A 15811-nucleotide genomic window follows, 5' to 3' on the forward strand; every position below is an offset into this window, starting at 1 on the left:
GATGATGCTATAAATTAGCGAAAATTTTGAATTTTCCTACTGTCCGGTATATATATATATATATATATATATATATATATATATATATATATATATATAAAATTCGGGAGTGCATTGCTTCATTAGCATATATACGAAGTTTCAGACTCCTATGCTTATTACAGCCCATGCTGTACCACTCTGAACACAGTCAGTTTAATTATAACCACCTGGTACTATGCAGAGAAGTCTATTTTTTTAAAAAAGAAAGAAAAAAAACCATTTTGCCAAAGCATGTGACTTATGATGACAATGTTAGCCACTGTTGGCTTTCAGCTGCAACATATATACACATACACAAACAATAATACTCAATATATCACTTGGCATAATGATATTCAACATTATTGAATAGTACACTGTTTGGTTCAGTAATGAAGCAAGCAGTTAGTGTGAATGTCTATTTCTGTTAGTTAGTGGGAGTACTAGGAAGGCATTTCAGATAGGGAAAGTTAATACACATGCAGAGCGAGGGAGGAAAAATTGCATGCAAGTATTGGTTGCCACAGTTAATTGATGTTGCCCCACAATATCACAACTAAAAGCACATAGACAGCAACATTTTACATTGATTTGCTTCAAGTATAATGACTGGTTTTGAATGCAATGCAGAATTGAAGAAAGATAAACCTTTTTTTTCTTGAATATATATTTAATGCAGGCTTTTGCTCACAAAATTCTATAACTTTGTTTATTCATTGACCTATTAGGCAAGTTCCAGGATAAAAATGGTACAAATTTTAGCATTTTCATAGGATTGTGTGGATGAAGGTGATAGCCACTGCGATATAATGGAATTTCTGGAGTTTTTTTAAAAACTATAATATTTAATTTTTATTATTCGAAAAATACTCTAAATAATTGTGTGTTGGGTTATGGGTCAACAATCAGATCGTGCAATGGCACTTGGTGAAAGTGCCCCACCAGGAACAGAATCCGAGAATTCTTGATTACAATGTGATTGTGCTAACAACTATGGCATTAATGAAATGGGTGAAAATAACAAATATTCATGTCTTGCCAGTAACTAGTAGACCTGGGGATCAATGATGTGCATCATAAGTGTCTACAAGAATCTACAATAACATTCCAATTGCGTAACTGAATTGGTCACCAGAAAGCTGCCCTAGTTTTATTATTTCTTTGTGACAAGCTTCTCAGATACAAACTGCTGACTTCAGTCTACAGCCTGGGGATTTTCAAACTGGGGAGACAAGATCACTGAAGTAACATCACAGAGAGCTACTGATATTGCTAGTGACTCCAATAAAGTATTTGTCTATTGGACACTTGTGAAAGAATAAGTCTTACACTTTCACCTGCTACACTCTCAATCTTGTCATTGATCGTCTGATGTTCTGATGTTCAAGTCCTGGCGTGACCATTCTTTTGCAAATGTGTCTTCATCTTCATCTAATCGTTACTGCGATTAGCCTAGAGAGGCAGAAAAGTGATGTAAAATAAGGAAATGTGTGCACAACACAAATCATATCTATTCTGGACTTGCCTTGATAGGGTGTTGAGAATTAACAACCTGAATCCATGCTACATTTATTTTAACTAATCAATGAGCATAATTGGCATTTGCTAATTCTTAAAAGGAAACAAGATGACCTGCAGAAGTGAAAGCAAAATCAAATACTGAGATTGCACCTTTAAAAAATGTGAGGCAAAGAAAGTATGTAGAAAGTGATGAAAGAGAGACTGTACGTAAACTGTTAACTGGATTGTTTCATGCTGCCAGTGTGACCATTTTTTTTTCCATTTTGTTTCTTCCTTGCATGAAAAAAATAAAAGTTCTTTTAGCACCTTGCAGTTTATGATGCAAGGCTGCAAAATGATCTTCACCTCTCAGCTGGAAGGATAGTGTGTAATCAACACCACGAAGCCATCCACTACTTAGCAATTGCTGAAGTGCAAAACTTTACTCAGTCCGCAAAGCAGCATACTTGTACTTGCCCACGAGTACATATTTATATTCTGAAGAATAAGACTTTTAATTTCAGTGACTACTGTTTATTCCTCAAATATGCATAATTGTATATTCACTTTTATATATATATCCATCCATACTCTCGAATTATCATTTTCTGAGGTCCTTGAACCTCATATATGGAAACTCCTCAAACCCCCCCCCCCCCCAATAATTAGCAATGGTCTACAAGTTCAACTTGCCAATTAACCATCACCAACAAGTTAATGATGTATCTTTATTTTAACAATTTGTGAATGTGATTTATATTACGATCAATGAATATAGAAAATTATTTAAGAAGGTTGAAGATATATTGTTTCAATAGAATTGTGAAGACTTAATATTTTATATATTCTCTCCATAAAATATAATATTTCTTACCAACACATCACTATAATGTTCATTGTTACTGTCAATTGTTCTACTCCCATTGGTAGACATAACAATCGAGATTTTAAATTCGGACCTCCCCCATGGTGTATTGGTAGTAGTCATCATGGAGTAGATATCTTGTGGAGGCACATTGCACAGTGGTTTTGATTCCACTTAAAACTGTAGTTCCAGTCCTGATTAGCCTTTCTGTGCATAAAATGGACGTCAAACTCAAGATTTTAAATTCCATCATACTGAAACTTTGTACTTTTTTTAGGTCACAAAATTTCACAGATGTAACCGTGCATCCAATCAGGCTATGAGGTATATTTCATTCCACAGTAGTCCCTTAACCATCTTCAGATCTTCATGTTGCTTGCATAGCTTTCGTCTGACAAGTTACTGGACATAGCAGTGTTTCGAGGAAAGCTATGGTTCTGGTTGGCAAGTACAGAGACTTTCTTCCGCCCCTCCGGTACATCTTGCATTTATATCCAGTTAACAGCTTATATCTACTCTAACTGGTTAGGTGGTAGGTTTCGGGGTTATACTCACACAGCAATCTAGATGAAAACTTGGTTGTTTCTAGGTTTGGGGGGAAAACTCCACTCTTTCAGGCAATCACTGGGTAGTGTAAAAAAAAAAAAAAAAAAAAAAAAAAAAAGGACATAAACATTAGTTTATATAACGCAGAAGGTTTCATATCGGAAGAAGAAAAAATAATAAATAAGGTTTAAAACTAAACATATTCAGGTTGATAAAATTACTGAAAGGGAAAATAAATTAAACAAAGTGTGTGTATAAATAATACCAAACAAATGGAATGAGATGATATGGTCCACATGCTAAAAGTTCAGGTTTTGCCACAGTTCATACTGCAAGCATTGGGTTACTGAGGTGGGTACGTTGCTACTTTCAGGCATATGGGGGGCAAAAAAAAAGGGAGAAAATGTTTCCAAGGGAGGGTTCATATTCATACATTTGCCATGCATTTTTTTTTTTTTTTTTTTTTTTTTTTTTCAATAATAAGATTTTGCAAATGCAGCATCCCCAAGCTTTAATATGCAACAAATAAGTTTCAGATTAAAATATTTGTTCTGTTTGTTCCATGGCATTCCCACGAAGGTTTTTGCAGACAACAATGCTATAAAAAATGATGGTGTCAAATTGCACAGTGCGTCTACTTCATACATGAATTTAATTTAGCACATAACTGTGTCACATGTTGATCAAGTGCAGTAATGTAAAAGTAAGAACAAATTTGGCACTGTAAAGATTTACTGTGCCTTCCCTTTGGAATTAAAAAAAAGTCATTTTAATTGTTTCTTCACACAAAAAATAGAAATGGTTCAAACTTAGTGCATTATATAAGCAGAAAATTTATTCCACAGGAAAATTAACTCCAACTATATTGAAAGATCTTTTGTGGCAAAATGCATTTAGCGTAAATTTAATATCCAACATATTTTGTGCAATAGTTTTTATCAAATTCTGTACTGACATAAGGCAGTGCAACAAAAAGACAGAACAAATGCCAAGTAAATGTTCAGAAAGTATTTTTCAAGTCAAATATTTATGTATTCCTCTCTTAGGAAATTAATTTTAGTTCAGATTTTTTTAAAAACCTTTGTTCTATCTTTTCACCAAACTGTGCTCTTTTTAAGTGATGATACTACTATAAAGAGTTCAAATCTGAAATACAATACATATAAGTTAAAAACAAGAAAAAATATACACAAATTATTCTAGAAACATACAAATTAAACGTTAAGAAATATTTTCAAATGAAATCCAAAAATACTTTAAATATATTAAGGAAGTGACTCAGTCTTAGAAATATGAACAACTTTTATACAATTGAAGAAAAAATAATAAAGAAGAGCGTAGAAAAGCATTGAAATGAATGAATACGGAAAAGTGTGTTCTGGAATGTTTCTAAAAATTGTAAACATAAATATTATATGTAGCAATCAAAGTGTAAAGTAATTTCTACCCTCTTCTTCTTTTCTATGGAATGATAAAACGTGAAAGTTAGCAACTGCAGTGCATCTTAAGTTAACAAGTGAATACAACATAAGATAAAATGACTCATTAAATAAGCATGCAATGAACTGACTAGTAGTGAAATTACAGAATTCCCCTCCGACAATTGATATTAAAAACTGCGTAGCTCTTTGACTGTACAATCATTACATACAGGAATGTTTCAAAATATACAATGGGAATATCAAAACAAGGTTAAAGTTAGTTTGAATAATTTGTGACAAACATACTTTTTTTTTTCAAGGTCAGGATTTTTATGTATTTTAACCAGCTTTTTAGCTTTTACAGTGTGATGAAAATGGAGTTTTTAATTTTTTTTATTTTCACATGTTAATTTCATTTGCACACTCGAGATTTACCTAAAGCAACCAAACACCAAACCTTTCATTTCAAGCAGCATTAAAAATTTTAACACCATGCACAATCTTCTAAATTTCCTAAACCTTTTTAAAATTTAAACCAAGTTAAATCTATTTGAAGCATACTATCATCATGCAGAAATGATGAAGACTTCACAACTTTTTTTTTTATTTGTTTGTTTCTTCTTCATTGCAGCAGTTTGAAATCTGTTGCCATATTGCATTTATTATTTACAGCGTAGCATGTTTGCACTCTCTTAGCAACCAAAATTGATTTCTTATTACTAATTTTATGCACTATTTGATGGAAGCAAGCAAAGCTGGCCTTAACGATAGGGCATTAGAGAGATTATGTACTTAAACACATTCATTGAATTTTAACACAAGATTCCCCATTTACATTGAGAAAGGCAGAGGTACAGAATGTAGCTGCATGCGGACAGATTCCAAACATTTAGAAAAATTGTTTCATATGAAACTTTTGAATACTGTTAAGCAACAGAGTAAATGCATATTTTATATTCATGCAGAAGTTGAACATTATTTACATGAAGACAGGAAAAAAAAGTTGTGAGAGAATTCATGAATTTCTGTAAGACATGAGAATATGTGATATGGCCTGTTTTCAAGTTGGGATCAAAGGTGTAAATTTGCTTGGTTGTTTATGTAAGTGGAATTATTCTCGTATTTTGCAAATATGAATATTGCTATGCTACAGAAAAGAGTTGCTAGCATGGCAATCCAGCATTTAGAGAGGCACGTACACTTTTGAAAGCTTGGATTTCATTGTCCCATTACGAATTGTAGGCATTTCAATTTTACTGGGCTTGACAATTTTGTCTCTGTTAGTTGCTAGTTATGTTTTCTATGATATAAAATTAACACATACATAATTTCAAAGAAATTTGGAGGTGCAATGTTCAGAGATGATTTCATAGCCAAGTGGCAAGCGACACTTCACCACAAACTTCACAGTAAAGTGGCAAGCGACACTTCACCACAAACTTCACAGTAAAGTGGCAAGCGACACTTCACCACAAACTTCACAGTAAAGTGGCAAGCGACACTTCACCACAAACTTCACAGTAAAGTGGCAAGCGACACTTCACCACAAACTTCACAGTAAAGTGGCAAGCGACACTTTACCACAAACTTCACAGTAAAGTGGCAAGCGACACTTTACCACAAACTTCACAGTAAAGTGGCAAGCGACACTTCACCACAAACTTCACAGTAAAGTGGGAAGTGACAATACACCACAAACTTCACAGCAAAGTGGCATGTAGCATTTTGCCACAAAGTGTATTCACTATGCATATACAAGAAACAAGGTGACATGTTGCACACTGTAGAAACAATGACTTCTGTGTGACGCCCTTGTGACAATGGCATATATGCCACTTCAGTGTGAAATCTAGGAGGTATATGTATATGTTGTGCAAGGTAATCCTTAGTATCTTGAACGATTTTCCCATTTCCTAACAGTGTATAATTCATTTATGCATGCGAGTTGGTGAATTTTGACTTACAAAAATAATCAAAAAGAGTGCACATGAATTATGAATGTGTGTGTTAGAAACTATAATTGAGGATGATTCATAAAAATTTTGGATTGGTATAATCAGTTCAGTTGGATGATCAAAAAAAACCTATCACTCAAAAAAAACCTATCACTTGGATAATCTGAAAAATTCTCTTCCCCATAACATGCCTAGATTAAAAAAAAATAGAAATATATTGTTTAGAGTCCCTTGGAAAGAAATAAAGAAAAGAGACAGGCCATATCACTTGTACTGTACTCGGAAGAATATATGTATCATCTTACCTGTAATCTGTTGTTGATTGGTCCATTGGCAGGCAAGGGTTGGGAGAAGCTAGCACAGCAAGCCATAGATTAAAGAGGAATAATCAGCAGGGCAGGACTAGGTCGCAAGACCTAATGCTTGGAAAGGACCTGCAGATTCAACCTCTCAAAAAAAAGTCAAGAACAAACCAAAAGGGAGAAAAAAAAATGAATCTGAAAACTAAGAAAAACAAATCACACATGCAGAACTTGAGCATGTATGTATGCTACTCAAGTGAGCTCTGTATCTAGGACAAGCAAAAAAAGGTAGAAACAAATAAAAAGAAAAATAAGCTAATACATGGATAGGTTTCTTTTGTAAACACTTTCAGTACAAGCACTATGATGTGTGAAAGACAGAAATGACTGAATCTAAAATAAGCAGAGTGCCGATGTTCACATAAACCTCACTAAAAGCTTCCAACTGCAATTCTAGATACTTTCGCAATATGTGTGCTTACCCAAACATACACAACAGTATACTGTATCATTGTCACACTATTTTTTACACCATTTCCTTCAAATTGATCTTCCCAATATATCAATTTACAAAAAACATTTATTTTGGTTAATGCTTCATAACTAATCATGTAAAAAAATTTTTGAAGTTTCGAAGGAGTACAATGTTGCAGAGGAAAGGTGGTTTATTAACGAAACCCCATACATACAAACACACATACACGCACAATGAAGTTGGGAATTTTTTACTTTGAACAAGATTACTTTTTGTCCAGTCTTTCAGTATGTTACCACAAACAAGCCACTTTTGTAACTGGACCTACAGTTTAAAGTAGAATCCAAATCCTTGCTTAAGGTTCCTGCATGGGGTTTCGAACCTAGCATATATAGACTAGAAGGTGAAAGCGTTGTTAATGCGGCCAGGAAGACAATCATGTGTGTAACATTAAGTGAACTTCACTCTTTTGATAGCAAATGTTTTGGAAAATTTAAACATAAAAAAAAGCAAAGACATCTTTGATACAAAAAATATAAGAAACAAAAAAAAAAAAGAGTATAGAATTTGGAAACTTAGAAAAAAATACAAAGAAAGGGACGTTCTATTTAAAATTACCATTTGCATTTTTCTGAACACACCACCTTTGCGCTGCTGTAACATTTGGGAAAGTAAATAAACCGTTACACCCATCCCTCCTGTACAAATTCACAGTAAAAATTAACTGGTTTCAATCAGCAAGTTGAAATTGATTGTAGTCACTCTTTGAACAATTTTACACATAAATAAACACAATAATTACACTTCTTACATGGAAGAAGTTATCCCACTAGTCAAGAACCACCCTTTTCTTTTACAATTAAAAAAAAAACAAAAAAAAAACACTGACAATATCACTCTGCTTGTAACTGAATAGTGCAAGTACCAACATTAATGGTGATGTACACTCCAAAATAATAATAAAAAACAACCAGGTAAGCAAAAATGGTGATTGCAAAGTCTAACAAAATAACTTGAAAAAATAACACTACAATGGCAAAAAAATATGGGTTAGTTAGCATTTCACACAATACGACAATCTGTTTAAAACATTAAATTTTTATTAGTTAACACAATGTATTTGTAACAACTTCATAGTACATATATTTACAAATTCAATTCCAATTTCATGCTGCAGTAGAACACAGTGGGGGAAAACCATTTTAGTTAAACTGCAGAGGAAATGTAAAATTCATTGAACTTATCACTGATGTTTCTTTGCGAAAAGAAAACAAATATTTTGCTTTTATATACCTTCACTTAAATATAATACTAACAGAGTAACAAAAATTTTGAACTAATTTAGTCTATTTTGTTTGGATAACTCGAGACCAAAATAAAAAGGAAATCTTGTCAAAGAATATGACACGTCAAATATTTCCTCCAAGACAGTTTAACTAAGTTACATAAATATAGGAATCACTCTTTTTTTCCCTACCCTGCACTTCACGATTGTTTATCTATGGATACAATTAATATTGTCTGACAAGAAAACAAATCACCTACCATGTTGTCTATCGCAAAAAAAAAAATAAGTGTAGATTCTAACACACGTATCATACCATTTTAAACACACACCCAAATATTCAACTTACCACAAAGTTCTACTTGGGGGAGAAAAAAAAATACCGTTTCCTATCCAGCTTATACTTATGGCAGAAAAATATACATTTATTGTTGCTTCCGTAATTTCTTGGCAGGACTTCCTTTCGTATTTCGCGAACTTCTTTTATTTAACCTCAAGCACACACACACACACCATTCAAGAGAAGAAAAAAAGTTCTGGGAGGAACTCACTTCAAATATTATTGTCTAGTCTTCATTCTTGCATTTTTACCATCACAAAACACTACACACATGCATTTCTCTTTCCCTTCCACCTAATAAAGCATTGAACCAATCTGTCTGTAACTTAACTCCTTGTTTTTATTCAAGTTTGCAAGAAACAAAAAATACTCATTAACATTTTTTCATATTAACAACTTATATATATATATGTTTGCATGCACAAAGTGCTAAGAATAGTAATACTTTGTTCTTATGCAGCACAGTCTAGATTGTGCGCTTACAAACAAAATAATTCATGCAGATCTAATACATATCAAAAAAACACTATGTAAGAAACATAATTGAAAAAAAAAATATCCTTGACATTTCGCTTAAATAACCAACAATCAGCATAAATAAAATAAATACAACACACAAACGTGTTGATTCCCTAACAAATAAGCATCTTATGCTTCCATCATTGTGACTTTCGTACTTTATTTTTATTCAACCGCGTAGTAATGAAAAAGCAAATACTTTGAATAAGGGCACGGGATTTTTTGCTGTGAAAATATGAGGAATTTCATTTTTTTTCTTCAGTCATAAAGAAAAAAAGGAACTGTTGCCACCCAATTTTTTTATTGTGTCGTGCAACTTTCACTTACTAAGTGGGAAAAAATTCACAGAAACACGTTTTTTTCACAGGCACTGCAGATGTTGTGTACTTAAACCTGCCAGCCAGCTGACAGTTCAACAATGGCAATATTTATTTCCATTAGAAAAGAAAAACTCCATCAGAATGGATTGTCTGATTTATTTATGCTACAGTTTCCATGTATATGAATCATTGGAAGACATCAACAGTACCAGAAAAAAAATATATAAATTCGATTTTTTTTAAATCCCCGACTTATAGCTGTTAATGGTGTTCTCCCATCATTGGATGGGACGATGCAATGACTAATAATATAAGTAAAAAATATAAGGGGGCAAAAACAAACTGAAAAAAAATATTTTTGTGAACGTCATGCAGGACAAGCAAGCACAGCAAATAATACACACTCATGAACATAAGTTTTTCCTGGTTTTTTGTCCAATCAAAATTCAGATGTTTGTTCCAAAAAAACAAAAAAAGTTAACCAATCACAACAATCTATTAAGACTACATCAGGGAAGGGAAAAACTATACTATCACCACTCCAAGCATGACTGCAACACGAAACTACAAATTTGCAGATTTTCTGCTTATTATTTTTTTTTTTTTTGTTTTGCTTTTTGTCCCTATTAAACTAACACACACGATTTTTTTTTCACTGGAAGTTATCGAAATGTTCTCATTGTCAATTTAGACCTGCTGCACTATGAATGAGTCTAAATGTCTTGCTCTCTTGTCATCATGCTTGGTGTTATCCTTGTTTGGAAAAAAAAAGTGGGAGGGGGAGAAGGAAGGGAACGGATGTCCACCGGATTGGAATTGGGCATCTGATTGCACAGTTCATCACACATTTTTTCTTTTTTTTTAAATCTAAACAATTTCCTTCACTTGTGTTTCTCTGCTCTCCGAGCATAGATTTCTATATGGGATTCATGTTAAAGAGCTTGGAATATTTTTTTCTCTACTCTTAAAAGGGTCCACATATAATACACCCAAAAAAGAAACCCCACATCAAAATAATCCAGTGCACAGTAAGGAGTGCGCTCTCACCATCAGCGTATCTTCTTGCAGCAAACTTCAGTGTTTCATCCATCAGTATTACAGGAATTGAGAACTTCATCACAGTTAGCCATTCTTCTGAATTAAGTGGCGTAACCTGGAATACAGTCTAGAAACACAAGGAAAAAAAAACTTATGAAATCTGCAAGAATAATTCAATACTATTTTGACTTTATTAACAACAAAGTTTATTGTTCATGCATTCAAATTTATTGTTTCTACATTATAGATAAAAATTAGGATGGACCGGTATGAAATTGTGTCAGTACCGATTACTAATATTCTACCAATCGATCTGATATAAAGTTGTTAATTTCCTCGAAGAACAAAAATGGTTAATTAATGTATCTAACCAGGTGACAGGTGACTGACTGCCTTTGAAAAAGCAACTTTGTATTTAGACATTTAGTTTACAAAACTAAGATCACTGATTTGCGGTTGTCGATGGCATTGAATAGCTCAGTCGGTGTAGTTTTGTACGGTGTAACCATACAGGCGAAAAACCCAGTTTAAGTCCTGAGAAATGTAAAAGTTTAAAAATGGTACACAGGAAAAAAGTAGTGTGTCTTGAATTTTTGAATTTGTTCTGTAAAAACAGTAAAATGTGACTTACAGGTTTAACCATAAAGTAACAAGAAAATAGTAGAAATTTTGCTCTAAATTACAGGCTACTAATATTAAAATAACATTAAATCAGATTCTTGGTAATTTTGCTGATAAACTGAAATGCCTATATCAACCAATACAGACATCCCTATTAAAAATAAAATATGGTCAATATACTATCTACTAAGAATAGGGCAGATTAATCAATAGCTTATCTGTATCTGCTGATATAGAGGCACACTGGTAAAATTAGCTCTAATTTTACCAATCCATTATTTCCATAAATTCCCTACAACTTAATACAAAATCCAACCACTTTGTTAATATTGCTATGAATAGAAAGATATAATTCATATATCCTAGTTTTCTAAAGTAAATGTTTATGTACTTACTTCTTCTAAGGTAAAGTCTATTTCAGCAGGTTCTTCATAGAACATTTGCAATTTGCAAATAATATCGGTAGATATTATCAGTCATCAGTAAATACTATATCAGTATTGTCCCATCCCTCTTATCTACCAACATAACTAAATGTTTTAATATTTATTATCAAATTCCAAATATTTTGCCACATGTTGGCAACCATGTTTCAATATATTAACCCCAAATACCCCAGTCTTACTTAACAACTTGTAAAACAAAATTTTAACACTGGACTGGACTGGAAATAATTACCCTGCAGTTGATACAACATATGTAAATATACGTTCAGTTAAAAAATGTACTCTAAAAGTATGAGAAATATTCTGCTGATACTTACAGAAAGAATATCAACATAGAGGATGACGAAATGGAGTGTGAAAGACAGAGCCATGGAGGCGAGCAACCACAAGTTGCACCATGGTGGCATAACCACCAAAGACTGGTTTTCAGACAAGCTGGAAAAAGAAAACAAAGATACATTTCAAGAGATGCTTTTGGTAAAAAATAAAAGCCATTTCACAAATAGTTGATATAGCATTAGAGCATGACCAACTCTTCTGTATTAGAGCTATTTTTTTCTGATCCTGGTTCCTGTATTGACATTATATTTCTCGCATATATTTAATTAAAAACCAAGATCGCAAAATTTCAACTAATTCAGAGTTCGGCGAGCCATGCAAAACTTCAAGTCCACTGAAAGATCTTGCACATTTAACCTTTGGCAGGTGAAAATGATGCCATCCATATCTTGCCGTAGCAAGTTCTAAAGTGCAAGTAGCAAATGGACAAATACAAGTGGGTTAGGACATTTCTAAATTTTAATTCTCTATTGTGATCTGTATACAGTAAAACCCCGATATTACGCATTTTACGTTTTCCCGCTTAATATGTTCATCCAGGCAGGCCCCGGCAAAAGGCCATGTTAAATAATAGGACGTTCACCTCGATTTTACGTTCGCTCTAACTCCCGTTTCCTGCTTTATACGTTTTCAGAGCCATGGCGATGTCTTCTAATTTTGCAGAAACCTGTTCTGTTGACTACCGATTTCTCCCTCCCTTTTCTTGCTTTTGCAGCTGTTTCATCCACCATGCGACCTTGAACTTCCAGATGTTGGGCTTTCCTGCTAGATGAGGGAGCGAAGAGGCATGGGCAGTGAAAGGCGTGGAAGTGAGCACCCTTACACGATACATCTTAACCAATTAACATAAAGGCTAAAAGACTTTCCTCTGGCATCTAGAATTATGCAGATACTCTTCAACCTGAATACGTGCATTCAATGAACATAGCATACTGCAAGTGAAAAAAAAAAAAAAGACTCATCTTCCCCAACATGAGCTCATTACTCGGGCACTGTGCAGAGCTATGAAGTAATTGAAGGATTCACGTTCTTTCTCATTCTTTAATGCCCCACATTGGAAATCTTGCTCATATGTCTGAAGCATTGACACGAGAACATGGGAAAGCTTCAAGCAGTGATCCTTCTCCCCTCCCCCCTTCCCTCTTCATCGGGAGATGCGGCGATGACAAAGCAAAATAATAAAAATATTACTTTTTAAATATTTTAGGGAAGAAGAAAAAATAAATCAGAATATTCACACATTTGAGCGAAATTAGTAGAGTAACACCATTAAACAGCTAGAAATATGCAAGAGATTTACATCGAAAGGAGAGCCCAGTTCTACACCCCCTCCTACCGTGCCCAACCGTCCCACTGCATTTCCGTTGAGTGCAATGGTGTCAGGCGGGCCAGCTCATCGCAGCAGGTCTGCGAATCCAAGGTCCTTCAACCGCTTTTGAAAGTCTGGTCATGTGTGTTTGTTTTTTTTTGTGTTTTTTTCAGCCTCCTTGTTTACAAACATGCCAGGGTTCCTGTGACATCAAGATTAAACTTAGAGCATGCAACACACTTGTTTTTTAAGAGGAGAAAAACATATTGAAGAGCATCGCAACACAACTTACATGGAATACATGATGAAAGTAATGGTGCATAGAAAAAAAATATAAGTAAGCAAAAGCATAAATTTCCCCATGGTTAGTGCTAGAAAGAACTGAAAAAAAGCAGTTCTGTATCCATTCTATTTTCTTCATAGTATTTCTTTTTTTTTAATTTTTTTGAATCCTGCGGTTCAAATATCGATTTTTGGGGGAAAAAATGTTCTTGGTTTTTCCTGCTGTTTTGTGTTTACTATGCTTGCAAATGACAATATTGATCAAGAATTTTGTTCTCGAGGTGATAGACATACTTACTCAAACAGAACCTTTTCCCTAACATATCTTACTTTCACACCAGGGATGGCCAAAAATATCAGGATTCTGGAAAATCTAAAAATCTCGATTCAAAAATTCTACTACCCGGATTTCGGAGAGAGAAGTTAAGTTTTCAATTTTTATTTTAAGAATAGATTTAGCCATCTCTACTTCACACGTCATGTACAAACACTGTTATAATCATTATCAATGTAGGAATGCCCCCTCTCCAGGTTTAAGAATAATATAAATCGCCGCTTTTCTTCGAAACCATTCGCGTGCTGAAAATAAATCACGCAATATTAAATGTTGACGGGAAGAATATAAAGAAAACATGTTATTTATGGGAAAACTATTGGTGGAAGGAGTGTTTGCCTCCGCAAGACTTCTAAATCCAATAATAAATCGTCAATTAACATGGATGTAAATAACAATTAGTGGCAAGTGGCGTGCCCAAAGAAGGGTGATGGGGGTCATAAGCCCCCTCCCTCTGGCCAGTATTTCTACAAAAAAAAGTGAAAGGACATCAAAGGCAGGGAAAGATGGTAAAGTGAGGGCTGACCACTATAAAAAGTATACGTAACCCCATTCCCCCTTTGGAAAATCCTGCACGTCACTGATAATTTATTGCGATGTCTAAAAATGCATAAGTTTAACAAAGCTTATTTTGTTCACTTGTTGTTGGGCTGATCGGGATTGGATATATATACAGCTGAAAGTGAAATCTGAACCATTCTGTACGTCTTCAGGACACTTTGATTACAGCATATAAAGATGCTTGGCGTCCAGCTATAAATGACCCCTCCCCCTTCCAATTACCAGACTGCTAAAAATAGCAAATAATTATCAATTATAAAGTATTACAGATAACCTGATGAAACTTTTTGTATCTGGATCTGTCATGATTAGTGCTTGTTGCCATTCATTTGTTTTTCTTTAATTTCAGTTCAGTTGCCAGTAGTGACAAGTAATTGACAAGATGGCTGGGAGCCTTTCCGTTGAGCAACAGAAGTGGATTTTAAAGTGTTTTTGGAAATGTGAGAACATGAAAGAAGTGCAGAGACGATGGCGTGCAGAATTTGATACTGCGTCACCGTCACGTGTAACAATTACGAAATTAAACAAGTTTGAGAGGAACTGTGTGAGATCTGGGATGGTGTGGCAGGAAGAAATCAGTATCGGATGAAAGAAGGATGGAAGCAGTGGTACAAACTTTCACAAGATCCCCCAAGAAGTCCATGCATCAAATTCTGCCCGCCATCGTCTCTCCACTTCTTTCATGTTCTCACATTTCCAAAAACACTTTAAAATCCAATTCCATTGCTCAACGGAAAGGCTCCCAGCCATCTTGTCAAATACTTGTCACTACTGGCTACTGAACTGAAATTAAAGAAAAACAAATGGATGGCAACAAGCACTAATCATGACAGATCCAGATACAAAAAGTTCCATCAGGTTATCTGTAATACTTTCTCTGTTATTAACATTTAAATAGTGTAAACCCCTTTGTGGGACACTCTGTATTATCTATTCCATACACATTTTCTAGAGTGATGCTGTGCCGTTAAAAACGTGCAAAATTTGCTGCAACTAAATCTCGCGTAAATTCAATGCCGACAGTTGGAAATCTCCCTTACATTCATGGCAGAAAGTTGGTCACCCTAAGTATCACAGACTTGCTTTGAAAATGAACTTGTATCAAATCAGGACCTGCAAAATGATATGAATAAAATGTATTTATGCTCACAAAATATTTTCTGTGCAAGAGACAAAGTTTTTATGGTGTTTTTTATAATTATTCAGTTTATTTGTTAGGTGTACATAAGAACCATGTTAAAGTGCCTCTCCGACGGTATAGTGGTAGCATCGTCACCTTGTAATCAAGGGACCCTGGGTGTGATACTTGGTGGAGGCACAAAGTGGTTCAGA

General features: G+C 34.2%; 1 protein-coding gene across 5 annotated transcripts in view; it reads right to left on the minus strand.

Annotated features, from left to right (window-relative positions):
• Positions 1–15811, minus strand: part of SERCA (ATPase sarcoplasmic/endoplasmic reticulum Ca2+ transporting SERCA) — a 125174-nt gene that overhangs the window by 5124 nt on the left and 104239 nt on the right. For 3 of the 5 annotated variants that reach the window (XM_083128395.1, XM_083128396.1, XM_083128397.1), the window contains exons 20-21: positions 11972–12089; positions 10597–10714 (exon numbers count right to left, since the gene is read on the minus strand). In XM_083128395.1, coding sequence (XP_082984521.1) covers positions 10597–10714; positions 11972–12089 — 236 coding nt within the window. Of the gene's footprint in view, positions 1–2941; positions 3011–10596; positions 10715–11971; positions 12090–15811 lie in introns of all 5 variants that reach the window. The other 2 variants (XR_014442130.1, XR_014442129.1) reach the window with 1 other exon arrangement.

The sequence above is a fragment of the Lepisma saccharinum genome, chromosome 9 (assembly GCF_977018435.1).
Source record: "Lepisma saccharinum chromosome 9, izLepSacc3.1, whole genome shotgun sequence".
NCBI lineage: Eukaryota > Metazoa > Arthropoda > Insecta > Zygentoma > Lepismatidae > Lepisma > Lepisma saccharinum.